Raw genomic sequence first — 14,036 nt, forward strand, 5'->3', positions numbered from 1 at the left:
GAACAGAGTGGGGACCCTGCATAAAAGTTAGCGTATCCCGCGACACAAGATCACTCGGCGATCGACCGACAGTCTCGATCCCGCGGTAAACATTGGGCCCCCGTGAAAGTTCTACTACCCGATCGGCCGTGATCGTTTCCGTCGCCAACAACCGTGTTCCAACTTCCAATCGAATCGGCAGACTTCGACCTGTTCATACCCGCGAAGATGCTACTGCGGCTGTGAGTAACACAATCTACGATAAACACGTACAGAATATTTTTCGTCGACGAAGCACGTCGTTCCAGCTATCGCAGTGACACTCGTAACAGTGATTAGCCAACGATCACGGAAGTACGGAAATATTTTCCCAATCGCTGCCGCGAACGAGCGACCGATCCTTCGCCGCGTTGTTTCGTAACGTGTCCCGTTGTCACTGCACTGTCAGAACCAGGCCTCGGCATATTTCTAACAAATTTATTTGTCCATTTTACACCTAAGGACATTTGAAGATATTTGTTTATTGGGCTGTAATGACTGCGGATTTTATAAAAATGAGTAGGGTAAAGGACCCAATTACTGTGAGGGTACCAATTACTGTGGTTATATAAATTAGACTTATTTTTAAAGCATAATGAATATTAGAACAGAGATATTAAATTTTTTTATTAAAATCAGTTAACATGTTATATATCTTTTTTTTTTTAGTATTCATTATGCTTTAAAAATTTTTATAATTAATACAGGCACAGTCATTGGGTCCATCACCCCAGATCTAATGTTCAACAGTAAAAATAGTCAAAGAATTTAATGATGAAACGATGATGTATTGTTTTCGGCTCTATATATAAAATTACTGAAAATCGAAATAAGTGTCAATATAGATGTTACAATTCTTATTGAAAAGATGCCATGTACAGTAATCAGGAATTATACAATTTATTGATTTACTTTAATCGATTTTATTTCATTTTTTGTTTATTTTAATTTTGTACTTTATTGATAAATATAATAAGATGCCGAACTTAAGTGAAATAATATTTTTTGCAGGATGTGTTGGAAATAATTATTACAGATAATATTGTTTGGTGGGATACGTGGGAACTAATTATTATAGATACTTTCAAGTACTCGTGCATATAATACAGATAAATAAAATAAATCTAATACCCAGCTCTAGCCAGTGAAAATATATTCGTATATTATTAATGTGTCAGGTTTTGACTTGCCACAACTGATATGATAATGGGAGTGTTGCTAGACCACTTCCTCGGCAAGTCGGAAGTGAAAAAATTGCACTACAGAATATTATATTTGTCGCAAATTTGTAATACAATTTATGTCCTCTGAATTCAAAGATGTCTTCTCCATTTTCTGATTTTTTTTTTACAAAATTATAGAAACTAATAGAATGTAATAAAAAGTGTGAATATCAAATTTTCTTCTTATCACGATCTTACCAAATACCTTATTATGAGTAACCACTACATGGTGTTGTTTTTTACAAAAAACAGAATTCGTAAAACAAAATTCGTAAAGTAGCTACGTTTAACATATTTTACACATTTAGTATAATTTTATATGTATCACAAATAAGTTACAATATCTCAAATAAGTGTACATTTAAATTATATTATAAGTAGTTATAATTTGAAGTATGAGATAAGAAATAGTTCCTAATATAAACAAAACTCTCTAATGGATCGTAAATCATAATAACAACGTATGGTGATTGATTGGTTAATGTATCAAACGATCTATTTCATTCTGAAGCTCACGAAACGATCGCTATCATTTAATTAACACCGACACGATAGCTATCTGAAACAACATTATTATTTTGAAAATTTTGAAAATTTTGAAATTGTAACTAGACATTTTAAACAGAAAATGTTGAAAAATTGTGCAACAATAGAATACAAAAAGTATCATGATATCTGATCTTATGTTTACTAGAATTTACAAAATTCATTAATAATAACGGTTATTGATATGTTTTTGTTAACTTACAGCACTGTCTAATAAAAACACAGTATTATATTACAATATAGCATAAATTATAGACAACATAACTGCTTCAGATTTAAAAAAAACTCTAAAATACTTAATCACAAAGTATTTAATACAAATATATCAATATCTATTAATTGAAAAAATATCTGGACTTAAAATATGCAAGTCATAAAATAGTGATTGTTTGGAAATCAACGAACACGTCAACATACTACCGATAGATAAGACAACATTTAAGTGCCTCCGCGGTATCATTCTATAATCATTATCAGATAGTGTAGCTAAATCGTATGATTTATCGGATATGTCAAAATATCAAATTGCAACGAGCAAATATCGTCAAATGTTTCTCTCATAGTTGCAGTTTATACGTTCTCATTTTAATTTCGAACAGCAAAAATCACTAAGCAATTAAACAAATGTTTTATTACATTCGTTTTCACGAGATTTTAACGTTTTTTGAAATTTGAAAGATTGTATAAGTGTTAGCACTTCAATTATGGATGTACATGATTATTATGTAAGTAATCTAAATCAAAGTGTAGTATGAATATTCATTATACTGTGTGGAAATACAATATGCGATAGAAGAAAAATTAAAAATTTCCATTTCAAACTTTCTAAATGAGTGCAAGGTCTGGGACTTTGACTCTTAAAAATATCAGGAGCCGATTTCTAATTACTAGACTGTGAATTCTTATGCCTTTAGGACACGTACATATTTAAAGAGTCCAATAAAACATGCATATTAATAAAAACAGCATGGTAATTTTATTCCATTTTTCCTAGAACAAATCTTTTTCTTAATTACGTTTGTTTATAGTCACGTCAACTTTCGAATCATTAGCGACTGTAAGGTGTTTTAACAAATTATAAAATTTTTAATTCAGTGTCTAATGATAATTCTTAAAACAATATTATGGTTCAATTTAAAGTCTTTTCGCGATTAAAGATATTCCTTTTTCTGATTTTGATAAAGTCTCCTTCGAAGATATCTCTAGTCTACTAATTACTCCGATCAGACCTAAAAACGTCTTGTTTAATTTGCAACCTATCGCTACCAATAATTATTATTTAAATGTTTACTATTCTTTTTTCATTATCTCCATTGCGTTCCGGTACTGCGCAGACGCTCATTACAACCACTCATCTTATAATTTAACTCTATCATTGCCATGGGTACGCTGCACACGATAAACGTACTTTATCAATTGAATACGCAATTACACAAGCTTTATACACACAAGTAGACCACGGAACAAACGTTTCGGCAAATTTCACTTTAGCTTTCGGTTCCATCTCGTTCATTAGTTCCCATAATCTTTCAATCCGAAAGAAATTTCCCACATTTTCCCAAGAATGTACAAAGGCAAGAAACTACATTTTTATTGAATTTCTGTTTTTTACAATCGACCTAAACAATTTGTATTTTGCACAAAAATCCGCAGTTTAATTATTAATCATTTACAAACCTTTCTGAAAAGTATACAGATGGTCGCCTAATTTATAGCTCTAGCTTTGTATGCATTTGTGGTATTTTTAAATTTGTGAAGTTCAAGAACTCAGTTAGACTACTAAACATTAGTGACATAATTACTCTATTTTTATCTTATAAATAAATTTTCCCTTTACGTTGCTTTACCTACCTCATGAAAGTGGTAATTTGCATAAAAATCTGCAGTCAATTGATGACTAATTAATACAACAATTCCGCTATTTGTAGCTCAATGAGTTCATCAGTTCACGAGTTCCCCATATATATTATGGGGTTGAGATGATTCTACATGCAAAAATAAGTGAAAAAGAAACAAATAATATTTTGGTCAATTAATACTTTGTTTTCGAGGAAATCTAGAGTTAAGTGCGCGCATACACTTGAATGGTAAGAACTCTCCCGTTGTGACCTTTATTAATTCAATCGAATTCCGAAAGTGTTACTTATCAAACCGTGCCAATACAATATCGGTACCCCGACATATAAGCATCAACATATGTATATTGGAGGCGTTCAGACGTTTAGCCGAGTGCACATGCACTAGACTGAACTTCATTTTCGATTGAAGCCATTAATTTTCTTCTTAATTCAACGAATAACTCTTCCATTTCGTTGTGGCATAGAATCCATATCGGTACCAACTATATTGTATTTACATTTATTGCGGTCTAACTTTTATTATTTTCATTTCACATATCTTTTACTACGTTTTCGTAAGCATTCGTGATTCAAAAGTCAACTATAGTTAAAAGGTTAATCATCCTTAATCGATTTTCCTAACTTTTGCAACTGTACGCCTTCGAGGTATAAAAATTGAATTTCGCCGTGACCTGTGACGACAGCTTCGAAGGACGTGTTTTATAGGCCAATTTGCAGCCTCAGTTGTAGATACTTTTCTAGATCAGTGCTCGCGAGAAATGCGCCGAGATTCTGCGGGAAAACATGAAAAAATTGTATTCCCATCGATGCGGTGGTATTGAACGAATGCGGTATGAAAAACTTTCGAATCATTGAACCAAAGCTGCCGTATTCGACCTCGTGACTATTTGATAGTCTGATTTTATTCGCGGGCGTATATCAGTGACGAAGGACGGGCTGTACTATTCATGAACGATCAATTTAAAAATTGTATGCAGATTATGTCTGCTTCCGTTTTTAAGTGTGATAACCGTAGGTTGCAAGTTTGTTTAGCAATTAACTGAACAACTACTACCCTTGGCGAAAAGTATTCTTATTCGTATTGTCGACGTGGAAGATATTTTCAATTAGGATAAAGACGAATGCGATGATAAAACTCGGCGTATATAAAGAAAATATGAATTAAAAAATAAATATGTTTGAAATTCTAATACTTTGTCATGCTACATGAATTTCTTTTTCACATATTTGTAGACTAGATACATAAGATAAATTTGTAAACTAGACACATAATTTTTAATATATGTACTTGGTTTTTCTTATAATTACAGTAGGTATATTTGGCAAACATGTGCATAATCTTTATTTGTATTATATTGGTTGAAATATTGGTTGGAAATTGGAAATATTGGTTGGTATATTGATACCCCCACAGTACTTTGGTCCCTTACCCTATACTGTACTATTTTTCGTATTTAGTATGTGCTCAAACAATTCGTTCGAAAATTATATTCACGATTTTGATGCAGTATTTTCTGCTGGAGGTGGTAATTTTATTTGAGCTAATTTGTTTGTTGTTTTGCAGACTGCTAGTGGCGGCTTTCGTCACTCTGGCGTGGGGAATACCGACTCCCCAAGATGCCAAGGAGACCGAGATTGCTGAAGATTCTGAAGCTCTGACGAAAAGGGCCGTCAAGTTCCTCGACAGGGTCGACAAGCAGCATTCCGAATGGAGCAATAAACAATCGCTCGCAGAGTGGGCGTACGCGTCCGACTTGACTCCGGAGAATCTGGAGAAAAAATTGAACGTGTCTTCGGAAGCAGCAAAAGTTCAAAAGGACATTTGGAAACAAGTGAACGAGTTCCCTTGGACGCAGTTGCAGGACGAAAAACTGAAGAGGCAATTCTCGAAACTCAGCGTTCTTGGCACCGCCGCTCTTCCAGAAGATGTAACGAGCTAACCGATTACTAAATCACAACAAATTTTTGCAAATTTACGTTTTTATAGACGTTTTTATCGACTACAAATTTAGAGAAACTCGAATTCAAATCAATTTTATTATAATTCTACTCTTTTGCATATTGTAACTTTTTGAAAGATATAAATGCTCAGAAATCTCGTAAAATGGTTGTATATAATCAGTCTTTTGATGATTGATAAATGTAGTGTACTAATTCCAATTCATTTTTTCAAAGCTCTACCAAGAATACGAAAAAACTATCAGCGAAATGGAGAACATATATAGTACCGCGAAAATCTGCGATTTCAAGAATAAAAAGAAGTGCGATCTTGCTCTGGAACCCGAGCTCACGGAACGTTTAATGAACAGCCGTGATCCCGAAGAGTTGAAGTACATTTGGGTTGAATGGAGGAAAGCAACAGGTGAAAAAGTGAAGCCGCTGTACAAGAGATACGTCGAGTTGAGTAATATGGCTGCTAGATTGAACAACTTCACCGATAATGCAGCCTATTGGATGAAAGATTACGAGGCAGATGACTTCCAAGAACAAATTGGTAAATATTACATCAATGTAGGATAAGGGACCCAATTACTTTGGGGGGTACCAATGATGAAGGCATCTTCAATACGAGATTAATTATTTTAATGGTTCACTCTTTTAGAAAAACTGTGGCAAGAACTGAAACCTTTCTATTTGCAATTACACGCGTATGTCCGACGAGAACTTCGAAAGAAATATGGTGAAGACATCGTTTCCAAGGATGGCCCTATTCCAGCGCATTTGTTGGGCAATATGTGGGCACAAACTTGGTCTAACATCGCAGATTTCACCATTCCATATCCAGGCAAACAATTGCCAGATGCCACCAAGGCTATGGTTGAACAAGGTTTGTCGATAATAAAGAAATTATTATTCTCGTGATGTCTGATAAAAATGATCGAAATATTTAATAAAAATTGTTCGTATGAAATATAGACAAATCTTCGAATTATGATAAATTCATAGAAGAATCGTGTATGTTTTCATAGGATACAATGCAACGAAAATCTTCCAAGTTGCTGAAGACTTTTTCACGTCGATAAACCTGACTGCTATGCCCAACTTGTTCTGGGAGAGGTCAATTCTAGAAAAACAGAAGGATCGTGAGATGATTTGTCACGCAAGCGCTTGGGACTTTTATGACGGCAAAGATTTTAGAATTAAACAGTGCACAAGGATAAACATGGAGGATCTATTGACCGCCCATCACGAAATGGGACATGTTGAATACTATCTTCAATATAAAAATCAACCCACTGTCTTCAAGGAAGGTGCTAATCCAGGATTCCACGAAGCTGTCGGTGATGTTATAGCTCTCAGTGCGTCAACTCTGAGTCACCTGAAGAGTATCAAGTAAATAAAGCACTTTATATAGTTTCCATATTTACATCATAATTTTCACTGAAACGTGGTATACACGCCATATCCGTCTAATTGAGGGACGGGTGTATATAAAACTTTATGTTTATATTTTAGTTTGTTGAGCAATGATGCAAGCGACAAAGAGGCCGACCTCAACAATCTGTACTTGAAAGGTCTTGATAAAATTGTCTTTCTGCCATTCGCATACATGATGGACAAATGGCGATGGAACGTATTCCAAGGAGAAGTTACCGCAGACAATTACAATTGCAACTGGTTAGTAATATAATATTAGTAATACTGCCCTCTTTTTAGTAAATATTAGTAATATAATCCTGTTTTTAATGTTTAGGTGGGATCTTATTGAAAGCTTCCAAGGTATCGAAGCACCAGTAGATCGATCGGAAGATGACTTCGATGCTGGCGCGAAATACCACATAATAGCTGATGTAGAATACATTAGGTATTATGTGAGTTTCATTGTGCAATTCCAGTTCCATAAGGCACTCTGTATAGAAGCGAAACAATACGATCCGAAAAATCCAGACTCAAAACCATTGCATCAATGTGACATTTACAACAATAAAGAAGCAGGAAACTTGTTGAAGTAAGTATAAAATTTGAACAGTATGTAAGAAACGTGTTAACACTTTAGCTACTGTATATTTAATATGTATATATCTCTCATATCTGTACAGAATGTTTATCAACAGATCGCAGAAAATTAAGACTTATATTGTTACTTGTGTTTGTGATTCAGATCAATGTTAGAATTGGGTTCCTCTAAGCCGTGGCAAGATGCGATGGAAAAGATTACTGGCCAAAGGAACATGGACACCACTGGACTCTTGGAGTACTTCAAGCCATTAACAGATTGGCTCACCGAGGAAAACAAGAAAACTAACGAGTACATCGGTTGGAAACCCAGAACAAAACGTATGTATTCTCACAATATAGCAAAATTTATTTATGTATGTAGACGTGCAAATTCACATAATCAAACAAAAATTAAACAGTAATCATATGTAACAATTTTAATTCGAGTTGTCCACGATGCAATGCGTGTTAGATTAACATTCTCTTTACTTGTTCTAGAATGTGTACAAACCAGATCAGAACTTCCAGCCCCTGAATCGACTGAAACAATTGAAGCTGTTGAGGAATAGGAACATTTGAAACACTTTATATATTATTAAGTATTATCATTCCAAACAAAACATGTTTGTACTCCAAAACAGAAGGCAGTCGAAAGAAATAATTTTCGACATTTCGTGTGCGATAAATAACTTAATTATACGAGTGAAACAAATTTAATGACAAACACAATGCATTACAAAATATTATCTTCATTCCGTTTTATTGAATAAAACTCACATTCCAAGTTCACAGTGTTTGCGTTATTTTGCTTTCCCGCGTCCCCTTCCGCGTTTACTAGTCGAGGGCTTGTCGCTACTTTTACCTTTCGTTCCAGTCTTCTCTGTACTCTTACTTTTTGATTCTGTTTTCTTATTTGAGGTAGCTTTCTTCGCCTAGAAATATATCGTAAATGGTAGGTGAGAATTATTTTTCGTTAAGCTTCAGTAGTATACAGTAACGTTAATTTGCACTCATAGAACATACCTTGATCATTTTGTCAGTTTCTACATTATCATCATCGGAATTCTCCTCCCCTGAATCTCCATCTTCTAAGTAATCATCTCCCTCTTTAGTCTGTGTGGTTTTCTTTTTTGATACGCCACTGACTGCGTATGGCACAGCTACAGAACTTTTATTGTACGACCTTGTAAAGGCTGCTTTTACCTATAACACAAGATTTTATTTGATCTTGTTGCTTGCACACTTTAATATCGTTCAATCGAATCTGATAATAATTTAAACTGACCTTACTATCAATAACTTGCATAGGATCACGATCACCAGGCCACAAAGAAGTTTCTATTAAAGAATCTAAATCCTCCCTAATAACACCAAAAATTATACAAATATTTTATATTATTCAAAGGTCGAATATTTCCATCTATATTCGTATTATTACTAAATCAAATTAACCTGAGTAAGTGGTAATGATTCATAACATCTATTGCTGCATTTACCCCTTCACTACCATCAACTGCCAATGGTCTAACTATAGCATTCCTGATAGGTTTAATATAGTCCAAAATTATAGCCTCTTTACTGGCACCAGTAGCTAAGCGAGTATGCACAGTAATCTCTTGCATTAATCTACAATATAATTCAATCGTTACATAAATGGTATAAGGAGTATAACATATAAAGAAGACATACATATACATATATTACCTATCAAATTTACCAGCTTTTGAGTTACGCCCAAGCCAAGCTGGGAAATTAATTTGACCAGCAACATGACCAGACATTATTGTTCCAGGTATGACGGAAGAATAACAAGCTTGCATAGGTAAAAGAGACCAAGACCCGTTACTTCTAATTGATTTTTCAACTATATCTCCCAATGCTAAACTTTCAGAACTTTTAGCTACTTTTTCCAACAGTTGATCTCTGTATAAAAATAAGAGGTCTTTTATAAAATATTTAAACTATGTATCTTGTTATATTGTGCAATTGTTTTTCGTAACAATTCTCCCCATGTTAAATGTGTCCTACATGCGTAAAAGAGAAAAGATAATTCTTATACTGAATACTTTATACATACTTTGGTCCGTGTGGTGCGACTGATAAATAATTTTCTTGCACAAACAATGGCGCTATATTATAATCGTGGAAGAACAGGTCACTTTTATCATGAATGTTCATGCTTTTGTGTTCCTCAGCAGAAAAGACTTGTTTTACAACGTCCCAAGGTCCCAGTTTCAAATCTTTATTTATATGTTTCTTCAGAGATTTTTCTTGAGTACCAATATTTCCAACAAACAGAGCTAAATGATTTATTACTTGTCGTATATCTTGATTAGTCGATTCAATTAAACGGTCCAAATCTTCCGTTGAAATATTAATATTTTCTTTAAAACATATCGATTTCATTGCTCCCTAAATAACAAATTACTTTCAATAGAAAATAAGCTAAGTATTTATATTTAAGGCAGTTTTGTTTTACCCTAATCTGTTCCAATCTAGGCTTCGGAAATCGAAGGTCGAAAATGTAATTGGCGAGCGTTCTCATCTTTGTGTTGTTCCGATCATTACAAATACAAACAATTGGTACATCAGTTGATTTAATTAAACTGATTAATTCCTGTAGACCACCACGATCTTCATTGCCAGCCATGCCATCAACCTCGTCCATTAACAACACGTGTTTTGATGTTGATTTATTTTTAGTATCTGTAATATATGACGTTTTAAAGTCCTGCTTAACATTTATTAACATTCATATATGTATATATCTATGAATATATGTACTTATGAAATAATCCTTTAATGTGGTGTTAGATAAAAGTTCAGATACACTCTCTTGTAAAAGTTTCTTGCTTCTAGTATCGGATGCATTAAATTCTATAAGATCAAAACCTAATTCATTACAAACAACTTGAACAGTTGTAGTCTTTCCAATTCCAGGTGGCCCAGATAATAGAGCAGCTTTAAAGAAAGCTCCATCGTCATTCTTGGCCCATGGACCTAACACGAATAAAAAAATACATCGCTATAAAAACAATTATTACTATATAAGTAAAATTAAATAGAATCATAATTATTTTAATGAAATGTAAAAAATATGTTAAAAGTATTATTAAATTGTTATCTCTTAAATATTGAAACATACTAGGTTTAGTATGTTTTACTTGACCACTTTGATTTTTATGCCAGTTATTTAACCATGTATATAATTTCTTTGCATTGCTTTTGTCTCCCTGCTGACCTAAAATCTGTTTCATAGTTTTAGGTCTATATTTCTCAACCAATGCCTGTACTGGTTCACTTCTATCAATCTGCAAATATGTATAAACTTAGGACCTCGTCAAATTGTAACAGCTTAATTCATACTTGAGTAATGAATCTTACAGTTTGTAAAGAGTCTGTTTTTGTTTGTAGATTTTTAACACTCTTCACGTCTTTTTTGTCATCTTTAACCGGCGACTTTATAATTGGTCTTTTTATCGTGTCTTTATCATCATGTACCTTCTCAGGTGACAACTTTTTAGACGATGTCTTTTCTGTACTTTCATCAGTATATCCTCCTTTTTGTGTTTTCTCTGTAACCTCGCATCTATCTTCTTTTTTATGCGGTGATTGTAATGTTTCTGTTTCTTGATATAATGTAGGTTTTGCTTTTTTCGATGGTGAAGGAGACGTACTATCTGATTCTATGGATTTCTGTTTCATTCTATCCTTTGATTTTGTGCGAGACTCTTTGACATTTTGAACTTGACCCGCCTTTCTCGTTCGAATCATATCTAATAGATCGTCTTCCGATATTTGTTTTACATTCAGACTATTTGCCTAGAGACAAATGTACACATGAGAATACAAATTATAATATACAATATTTAGTTAAAGTGTCAGTAGTATTTAATAAGTAATATTACCTTAGATATTTTAGCAGGACCAGCTGCATCACCAACTATAACATAATCAGTTTTCTTTGACACTTGATGTAACAGTCGTCCACCATAATTTTTAATAAGTTCTTCAGCTTCTTCTCTTTCTAGTGATTCCAAAACACCAGTAATTAAAAAACTTAATCCAGCAAGACAATATTCAGCACCCTAAAATAGTCGGTAAGCATAAGCATCAAGTCAAACTTACAGTGAGGAGCAAAAGTGAACGAATGAATTATTAAAATAGAGTGCCATAAATTTCAAGAAACTATTCCATTACATTTAATTTACTAGTCACAGTATTTTATTCTTGATTCAATTTTGCTCCTCACTGCAATTGAAGAAAACCAATATTAATCTTATAGAATCATTAAGTACACACCATAATTAATTGTATTAGAAACCATTTGTTTTAATAACCACTAAGGAATTTTTCTTTTAAATGAAACCAGTATTTATTTCTTATAACTTTGTACAAATATTTTCGTACAACCAATACTAGAACGAAAAACAAAACCAAAATTTGTGCAATACTCCACAATAGAAGTAAGCTACTTGTTGTACAGTTAAAAGTGAATGTTACTGTTCTATATAGTGCTTGAACTAAGCCAGTTATATAAAGGCTGCTACTCACTTAACAGTACCGCACATGTACGACACCAGACCAACGTCAACACGTTACATTATTATATATAGTTTAAATACTCCTCTTTTTTTCTTTTTCGTCCTTTTGATATGAATGAGTATGTTGACGTTGGACTGGTGCCATTCATGTGCAGTGCTGTTAAATGAACGACAGCCTTAAATCATTGCAATATACACACCTTGGGAATTTCTTTTGAACCCGGATTCCTTGCTCCTCCCCTCTGAAGATATTGTTGATACATGGCACTGCTCTGCTTTCTTTTTTCAGCTCTTTCTTCATACTTATCTGAGACTTCTACCTTTTTGGGAGATTTCTTCTTTGGTTGTTCTATTTCCACTTTATAAATATTTGATTTTGTTTTAAAAGTATTTTTTGCATGCTTTGATTTACCATTAAGCTTAGAATCTTTCTGTTCTGTATCATCGCTTGTACTGTCATTTGAATGTTTCTTAGTTTTACCTTCATGTTTTTTATTATTTAGGTCTACGTCCTCTTTAATTTCACCTTTATTTTTAACCGGTGTTGTCTTCCCATCATCATTTTCAAAACTACTTTTAGGCAAATCATTCCCTTTACACTCATTATGAACGGTATCTATAAATAAGAAATAGTTGTGGTTTCATACTTCCTTAGATATTACTCATACTATATTCGTGTTAGTACCTTTGTCAAATTTAGTCTCTTCAAAATATTTTTGTTCAATGTCAGATGTATCTAACTGGATTAAAGTTGCTTCAAAGTCTGCATCATTATGACTTTCAGTTTCCTATAAAATTAAGCATCATGTTATTTATCGTATAAGACAAAGATACAAGATTTGCCTTTTAACATACTCTGGAAGTGAATAAAGTCATCAGAAGCTTATATGTCCTTTTTACAAAATATATAAATATAAATTATCATTTTTTATAATTTAACACTGATAATGCCACTTACAAAAATCAGGAAATTATGTCTTAACATATTATAACAATATAAATAATAACTTAAAAAATATAAATTTTACAAATAAAAATAAAATAAAATACTCTTCCTTAAAATACAAATAACCAACTGTATCACTGTTTTTAAACAGAAAAGAATTGAAAAAAATTATTATTTCAATAATATGTACCTTTTTCTGCAACTTCTTCGATATTTTTGGAGCTTCTTGACGATTTATTGGTTTTTTACCGAAAATATCACGAGGAGAAACTATTTTCTTTTGCTTTGCTTCTTCATCCAAGTCATTCAAGATTGAAGTCTTTCCTAATGTTTTCGTTTTCTATAAAAATATAAAATTGTTATAACTATAACATATAAAATATAATTTAAAAAAATTGAGCTATAATAAAAGAAACGTGGACCTTGGGCCGCTTAATAGGTGATTGTATTTTTTCATCGTCCTCATCAGATGAAATTATTCGCCTTTTCGCAGGTTTTGCGGGAGTAACACTAGAATTGGTTTTAGCGCTTTGAAAATAAGATCGTATATCCTACAAATAATTTAAAATATCACTAAATTTAATAAAAATCAAAATTGGCCTATCGGCAAAGATTTTCAAAATATGCCGCATACATAAATATAAACCGTAAACACTATAAATCTAACCTAAATTGCTAGTGTCATTCTATTGCGTAATATAAACTTACCCTCGGCATATTTTAAATTTACATAAATCTGTCGGACTTCCTATATTTCAAACGAGTTGTCGATATTTTATTAAGAAAATGTCGATGTATAAATTAAATATGTTCCGATTATTTAGATGCACATGACACAAGCAACCGCAAACATTCTTGACATCAATTGCGTTGCACCCTGAGATCCGGTAGCAACATCAAACGCAATATCAAACTAAACAATGTACTGATTTATCAATAAAGTTATAAATAGTAGAGGTAA

General features: G+C 32.9%; 3 protein-coding genes across 4 annotated transcripts in view; 2 read left to right on the forward strand and 1 right to left on the reverse strand.

The window, feature by feature from the left end:
• Positions 1–8,372, forward strand: LOC143355264 (angiotensin-converting enzyme-like). The gene is made up of 9 exons (XM_076789953.1): positions 1–221; positions 5,211–5,574; positions 5,822–6,140; positions 6,249–6,473; positions 6,616–6,979; positions 7,103–7,264; positions 7,341–7,595; positions 7,749–7,924; positions 8,084–8,372. The coding sequence occupies exons 1-9, from the start codon at positions 208–210 to the stop codon at positions 8,152–8,154; spliced, it is 1,950 nt and encodes a 649-aa protein (XP_076646068.1). The 5' UTR covers positions 1–207; the 3' UTR covers positions 8,155–8,372.
• LOC143355268 (EEF1A lysine methyltransferase 1) overlaps positions 4,978–14,036 on the forward strand; it is a 22,960-nt gene continuing 13,901 nt past the window's right edge. The window contains exon 1 of the mRNA XM_076789957.1: positions 4,978–4,990. The gene's annotated coding sequence lies outside the window, so the exon portion shown is untranslated. The remainder of the gene's footprint in view (positions 4,991–14,036) is intronic.
• Gnf1 (germ line transcription factor 1) lies at positions 7,846–13,923 on the reverse strand. Of its 2 annotated transcripts, XM_076789951.1 has the most exons (18): positions 13,784–13,923; positions 13,498–13,626; positions 13,266–13,415; positions 12,815–12,917; positions 12,611–12,745; positions 12,330–12,487; positions 11,494–11,673; positions 10,970–11,407; positions 10,731–10,896; positions 10,370–10,585; positions 10,065–10,291; positions 9,663–9,997; positions 9,290–9,508; positions 9,038–9,211; positions 8,871–8,946; positions 8,609–8,788; positions 8,363–8,517; positions 7,846–8,125 (listed from the first exon to the last, which is right to left on the reverse strand). In XM_076789951.1, the coding sequence occupies exons 1-17, from the start codon at positions 13,790–13,792 to the stop codon at positions 8,386–8,388; spliced, it is 3,027 nt and encodes a 1,008-aa protein (XP_076646066.1). In that variant the 5' UTR covers positions 13,793–13,923; the 3' UTR covers positions 7,846–8,125; positions 8,363–8,385. The 2 variants fall into 2 exon arrangements, with proteins under 2 accessions (XP_076646066.1, XP_076646065.1); XM_076789950.1 differs by having other exon boundaries at positions 12,330–12,745.

Source organism: Halictus rubicundus, chromosome 6, assembly GCF_050948215.1.
Source record: "Halictus rubicundus isolate RS-2024b chromosome 6, iyHalRubi1_principal, whole genome shotgun sequence".
Taxonomy (NCBI): domain Eukaryota; kingdom Metazoa; phylum Arthropoda; class Insecta; order Hymenoptera; family Halictidae; genus Halictus; species Halictus rubicundus.